Consider the following 7,562-nt stretch of genomic DNA (forward strand, 5'->3'; position numbering starts at 1 on the left):
AATTCCTGCACAAAATGAAACAAGTTATGTTGAAGGTTGTCTTTCATCTCCAAGTGTTCCACCTGATAGAACAATAAGATATGAATCACGAGAAGTCAGAAAACTGGCTCTGAAAAACGTGTCTACGCTTTCTCCGAAAAAGAGAAAATTAGATAAGGGAACAAACAGAATTTAGAGATTTTAACATTGAAATGGAACAACTAAAAATAAAATTAGTAATTATGGAACAGTCGAACAAAAATCTCAAAATGCAAATTATTAATCTCAGAGTTAGAAATGCTGTGTTGCGTTGTACCATAAATAAGAAGAGTAAAGAAATTAACTCTGAAAGAATAATCTTAATGATAAAGTAAAAGCTGGTGTTAATCAAATCACAGAAATTATTTTCACTCCTACGCAAATAGAGTATCTTATAAGTAAAAAAGAAAAGAGCACATTGGAATAAAGATGACGTGAATAAAGCTCTAATGATACGCACTTTATTTATTTATTTTTTTTAAAATACTGTATATACATCCAAAACAGCATGATCTTTTCACTTACAGGACTATCCACTTTCAGAAAGTGGTTCATCCTTCGTGGATCTCTCGTGACTCGGATGGATTCACATAACCACTAATTGAAATTAGGAAGTCAGGACATAAATTTTGTACACAAATTCATACAAGAGGTTAGAAAAACTACGAGGCGAGACGAAAAAAGATTTTGTTCGAAAATCAAGTCACTACAAGACGAGAAAACCTCATTTCTTGTCTTGTTAGCAGGCCCGTATCCACGGGGTGTCTCGGGGGAGACTCCCCTCTAAAGTTTTACTGGTCCCAATAAAATTTTCACGGTAGGCTTTCAAATGAACTACCACATGGTTGGGTCGAGGCCCCCTAACTTCTACCGGCCTCCCTACATTTTCGGGCTGGCGATCGGCCTGCTAGTTAGCATGCAAAGTATTTAGATATAAACCAAATCCATTTTTTCGGATTGTATACTATTGATGTCACGAAGTGCAATTATTGCGTCAACAATGGGTACATTAAACATAATCTGTGGTGGATAGTCGGCATGATGTTTAACACGGATGGTCCCGTTTTAACATTCACATGGAGCAAATATGAATTGCCAATTTTAAACTTTAAGCCTGAGTGCCGTATATTGAACAAAATAAAATGCAGTGATAATTTATTATTATTATTATCCATTATTTTAAATATTTATTGAAATATTCCTAGGCCTAACAGTACTCACAAAGTAATCTATTTATGCTAGGTGCGGAACTCACCTTTCATTCGTTTCGCAATTAATTTAACTCCAGAGCTCGGAAATTCAGAAATTATTCTAGTAAAACACATATTTATCTGGAATTTTGCATAAATACATTCACAGTAACATTTCAGACATAAATAAACTAAAAATGTAATTGTAATTCAAGAATTATCTCTCATCAAACAATAAATAAATGATCATGCAATATAAGTACATTGTTAAGTTTCTTTTGTGAACGCGTACATTGTTAAGTTTCTATAATATTAACTGCATTAATAAGTTCTATTTATTGCTGGATTATTTATTTACTTATTTATTTATTCGTAGTTTTTGTGTAGGAGGATGTTGTGACAGCGAAAATGTTATGCATAAAGAAAGAAAGAAGACATATTCTGCCTGCTTCTTACGCCGCTATACCTACTTGCTTCTCCTCGCTGGTGACGTCACGCAAAACGGAGAACGAAGCGTCTGATCTTATAGCCCAACCTTTCCTTCTAGTAACCTTGAATTTAGCCGTGTAGCCGGATATGGTAAAAACATATCTCTAAATCGTTCCTTATATTTATTTATAAGTTATACGGACTTATTTCTACGTAATAATTGTTTTATTGCGTAAAATATACTCATTTTCATTTATGTCTGCAATACTTTAGAACAGTAGTATATATATATATATATATATATATATATATATGAATATGAATATGAATAAGAGTTAAGTTCCAAAGTTGGTCGCCCGTTTCTACCAACATTTTGAAAATTTACAGGGAAGAAGTGGAAAATTTGTTGTTTGTGTGGTTGATAATATGTACCGGGAGCGAAAATTGTGTTTATCTTTTTATAAGAGGTTATAAACAAATAATTATTTGGCAAGCGGAAGGAATTACTTCGCGCAAGGTTGTCACATGGTTGGATTGTGGGAAAGTAACGAGCTTCTGGCTTTAGGTATATAGAGACGTTCCATTTGGTATCCTTACGCAGAGAGGAGAAGTTAGGCCTACGTTCCATAACACCAGTCGGACGACCAACTTGGGAATAAATGTCATTAATAAAATAATTAAAGTATATTAAAACATTTTGATAAATGATTACCAATTATTCAATTTGTTGTATGTTAATAAGTAGTAATTTGTTATACTCCCATCTTTGAGGTACATGACAAATAATAACTACGGAAAACTTACCACAAAAAGTACTGTCTAGGAATATTTCAGTGTTGTTTTCAAATTATCTGGATGTATATTTAATGATTAACAGAATCTTGTTTTCTTTGATAGAGTGTTTCTTTAACCAACGATGTGTATGCCAAAGATTGGCATTATTGTTCTCCTGAGGTGAAGAGTTGTCTGAAACTCATCTTTCTAAATAGCAAAAGACGTCTTCAAATTAGTGGTGCTGGAGTTTATACCTTATCATTGGAATCTTTTGCATCAGTGAGTACGAATTGCAAGCATGCACTTTACCCACTCTATTGTCAGTTATTACAATTCAAGTGAAATGTTCTGTTAAATGCGAATAAGTCAAAAATTAAGTTCCATAATTACTTACTTTATGCACTTACATAAACTGATTTCCTATGCTGAAAGACAGGGGCGGATCCAGGACCGACTTCTGGGGGGACGGTGGGTTGACATACTGCTACTTTTAAGGGCTCCAAACTTTGGGATGGGTTTTATTTATATATATAAAATAAGAAAGTTTCCCTTCTGGGGGGGGGCAATTGCCCCGATCTCCCCCCCCCCCTCTGGATCCGCCCCTGCTGAAAGATTAAGCAACTGGTAAGGCTTCAGTTCTTGGGTCTAGCCTAAACGGAGTTGAACAAATGGAACAAAATTTGCAGAATTCATAGGTCTTCAGTATACAATAAAAACACAAAAAAATAATAAAATTTTCTATTTGCACATACAAAGGGGAACGGGGGACATGACCCTTAAAAATTGTCCAAATGGGACGGAACTTACAACTTTTAATTCGAGTAACATCCTGAGAACAGACATAATTTTAATTTCTCTATTCGTATCTGGAGGGAGTAGAAATCTTTGGGTCTACCTAGAAGGAGTTGAGTAATTGGAACAACTTCTCCCTCCAAATAGGAATAGAAAAAAAATAAAAATTATTTCTGTTCTCAGGACGAACACAGATTAGAATTTCTAAGTTTTAACTTATATGAACAACCTTTTAGAGCCATTCCCCCGTTAACACCTTTATATGTGCAAATGGAAAATATTATTTTTCGCATTTTTATTGCAGGCTGAAGAGCTATGAATATTGTAAGTTTCATTCCAGTCACTCAACTACTTCTAAACAAGACCCAAGAGCTGAACCCTTACCAAACAACCATCTTACAGTGTACAAAGGTATTTTCAAGATTTTCTGGTTTGAACCATAAATACTGTTCCACTGCTAATATGCTGTGCATGGCACATAGCGCCATCTATGAAAGAAATAATGCATTGGTTCCAACAGTCTAGCTGCGTCCAGTCGTTCTTTCAGAGAAAATGTTCCGGGGGGGGGGGGCACACTTAGTATTCCCGGGGCACTGCTGGTACTTTTCAATTTATTATTATATTGTAGACGTATTATTTTGGTCTTCGCCGGCGGAGGCACTCTCAGAGCTCCGGGGAGGCAGTGCCCCCCCAAAAAAGACACAGGCTGCGTCAATTCTTTTAGGTAATAAATTTGAATAAGTTGCTCTGCGTTAAGCTTGCACAATGCATGATAATACTCCAGTACACACGATGTTGTTGCCAAAGATGAAGCACTAAATTTGATCTACAGGGTGTGTTGAATCTTCTTGAAGCACCAGTATTTTATTGCAGTCTTGGCAGTAGTAACCATATGAACTGGAACATTCTCATGCAGTACGCAAAGTCATCGCTCACCACCTGATTCAAATGACAACCTCCAACTAATTGACGCAGTTAGATAGTTGAAACTGGTATTTTATTTCTTCCACAGATGGCGCTACATATCGTGAACAGTTTTGCCAGTAGAGCGTAATTTCAGTGTCAAGCCGAAAGCTTTCGGAAATAATCTTGTTCATTGGAACATTGTCATATGGTATGCAATTGACCTACAAAAATGCAACTGAAGGGCATTTTGCGTCACGCTAGACATATATCATAGGTTGTCAGAAACCTAAAAGATTATAACTTACATCTAGGTAAAAAATGAATGCGAGTTGAAGCAAATGATAGCACATACTGTAAATACATTTAAATAGTATAAAATCACAGATGAGAAAACTGACTGTGGAACAAATAAGTACTTTTCAGGGAAAATTAAAATGAATTGTGCCTTGGTACGTTAATACACTGAACTCAGCCCATACAAGAAAAGATAATACTTACAATAGGTCGTTTTCAGGGTTCATTGTTTGATACTGACTAAAGCTGTTAAGAGTCCAATGAATTTGGTGCACTTTAAGGAAAACATATATCCTTAACTTTTATCCTGTCCCCCTTCCTGAGGAATTTATGGTTCGTCTGTCGAATGTCAATCCGTAGATTTGATATACGGAACGGGATAGATTGGTAGTTGATCCTGTCCTTAAGTTTTAATACTGTAGATGTAGCATGAATATTGAAGGAAATTGCAGCATGTCTTTCAATTCATGTGACACTCCTTAGAAAGAACTGATAAGAAAGGTTAACAGACATCGATTTACGGAAAGTTCTATGAGAATTCCGGATAAGAATTTAAGAATATAAGTCTATATATCTCCAATTTAGCCGAACGTAAGCACTTTTAATTATTGACGGTTTCAGAAAACAGTTCTCTCCAGGCTACACTACAAGATTATTGAAACCGAAAATTCAACATGTACTTACCATCCATGACTTTTTCGAAATTACTAAACTCCATTGAGGTGTGCCTTTGAAATTTGACATCAGTGAGAGGCATTCCATTCTTCGCTTCCATTCTTCACCTTAACGAAAGAAGTAATAATGTGACAGCGTACAAGGATTGACGGTATTCGGTTGAAAGTCATTTGTTTTCATTTTAGCATTGTACTCCACAAATAAAAGTATTTTTCGTCCTGAACAATATACTAATCCGCTAATCTTAATACCTTTGCGGATAGTCTATAAGGCAGGTATAATATCTATAATTACTTTCACACGAATATAAAAAGCCGATTATAGATTGTCCCGAGTTCGATTCCCGGTGGGGGCACTTGGTCCAAAAAGTGTAAAACGCGTTTTCAGGCCTGCTACCCTGAATGAAGTTTTCTCGGGTTTTCCTTATTAACTCCAGGCAAATGCCGGGATGGTACCTAACTTTTAGATCCCAGGCCGCTTCCTTCCCTTTCCCCGGACAATGTGTTCACCAACGGACGTCATCCCTTAAAACGGGCTAAATGGCCTGAGATGCCGAAAGCCCAGAAATCTAAATCCTAAATCCCCGATTATAGATTGCTCATATCTTTAGATCAACTGGTGAATCGTCTCCATCGACAAACTCTGTTTCTAACGTTTGACCGTCTTCATCCTGATCAATATTGAAGTTGATTCATCAAACAGCTCTCGAAATGTTGTATTTCCCAGTCGGAGATAAATATATATATAAACGAGTATTGGTCGAACAAATGCTTTAAGAATGCTACGCAGAAGATATGTTATACCTTAGTTACTTATGTAATGCTTTAATCCCGTGTTCCCTTTAACTAGGAACTTTTCAACATTAAAGAGTCACAATGTAAAGAAATGCTGAAAACATATATTAATGTATCTATAAGAACCAAGAAAAATACGGGAAACATATCTTAACACGTCTATAAAATCCATGAAAAATATTCAGAAACATGTGTTAATGCATCGATAAGATCCATGAAAGTACTGAAAACATGAATTGACACGTCTATAAGATAACATCTGTATAAGCTCCATGAAAAATACTGAAAATATATTCCTATTAATACATCTATAAGATCCATGACAAATACTAGAAACATGTATTAACATGTCTATCAGATCCATGAAAAATACTAGAAACATGTATTAACACGTTTACAATATCCATGAAAAATAATATAAATATGTATAACATGGCGATAAGTTCCGTGAAAAGTACTGAAAACGTGTTAACGCGTCTAGAACAACCATGAATCAAAGTAACTTTCTTTATGTTTACCATCTGTCGACTACTGTTGATTGTCACTGGCAATTACGTTAAACTTCTTTCGGAAAGTTAAAAAGTTTTCTGCCCCTTTTCAGCAGCATGATTTTCTGAACCGTAGATTTACAAGTTCAATCGGATAGCATATAAGAAGAATTAGCTTCTAAGTTAATAAGCTTGAATAAGGGAAATATCTCATTATAATAATAAGTATCTTATTTTTCTTTTCAGATTGTAACAGCATCATTTTCGTACTTCATGGTATTAATGCAGCTTCGGAAATAAAGTAGTTCTATTATCTTCTCCGACAAATGGAAATAACTGTATTATTATTTTCATTATGGAATCTCTAAAGCATTGCCATACTATACATTTGAATGATTTATATTTTGAAACATCAATGCTTTTTTTTTAAAAAAAAAAATATTGTCTTAGTTTACTTTGTTTATTCTATAGTACTGGGGCATAAACCGTCTCAAACACTCAAATGAGTGACACTAGTCAATTTTCCGTCAAGTGTGCATGGTCATAAGAGAGAAAAATAAAGAGTGCAGAAAGACCTATACGAGCCTGAGAAAATCAAGTGTCCCAGGACTCCCAAAAAACTGGCCCTGGGCTCAACTTGAAAGAAACGGGTCAAGTAATACCTCGTTCGATACATCTTGGAGAACGAAACATCTTTGGTTGGAAAAATATCTCTGTGTGGAACTGTTTCCGAAATGGACATTCGAAACGGGATCTGTTTCAGATATACTTGCATGATTTGTGGTACGAACATTGTGGGAGTTAAACCAACGATACAAAAATTGGAATAGCCAAATCGTATAGGGTATAACAAGCTATGTTGTTCTGGTGGCTCTCTGGGGCCTTGAAAAGGAGGATTCAGGGACCAACTTGAAAATTTCAAATAGCAACATTGTTCGAATTGTACTTCTTTACATGCATCTTGGAAAACAAAACAACTTTCGTAGAGAAGAACCTGACGTGAGGAACTGTTTCCAAAATGGCCGCTAAAGTGGATCCGTAGTAGGACCACGGTGGAAGATAAATCAATGGAACAAAAATTGGACCTGGCATATGTCATATTAATGATGTAAAATAATACCGGAGAGTATGTAACACAAATTACATACATCACTTCCCGTGTTACAATATGACTACCATTCTATTCCATATAACTCCGTACA

At 35.5% G+C, this 7,562-nt stretch overlaps 1 protein-coding gene across 1 annotated transcript in view; it reads left to right on the plus strand.

Annotated features, from left to right (window-relative positions):
* LOC145692109 (odorant receptor coreceptor-like) overlaps positions 1-6,660 on the plus strand; it is a 29,019-nt gene extending 22,359 nt beyond the window's left edge. Inside the window, exons 4-5 of the mRNA XM_081767403.1 lie at positions 2,535-2,690; positions 6,607-6,660. Coding sequence (XP_081623529.1) covers positions 2,535-2,690; positions 6,607-6,660 — 210 coding nt within the window. The remainder of the gene's footprint in view (positions 1-2,534; positions 2,691-6,606) is intronic.
* The last annotated feature ends 902 nt before the right edge of the window (positions 6,661-7,562 follow it).

The sequence above is a fragment of the Thermobia domestica genome, chromosome 8, assembly GCF_964235325.1.
Source record: "Thermobia domestica chromosome 8, izTheDome1.hap1.1, whole genome shotgun sequence".
Lineage (NCBI taxonomy): Eukaryota > Metazoa > Arthropoda > Insecta > Zygentoma > Lepismatidae > Thermobia > Thermobia domestica.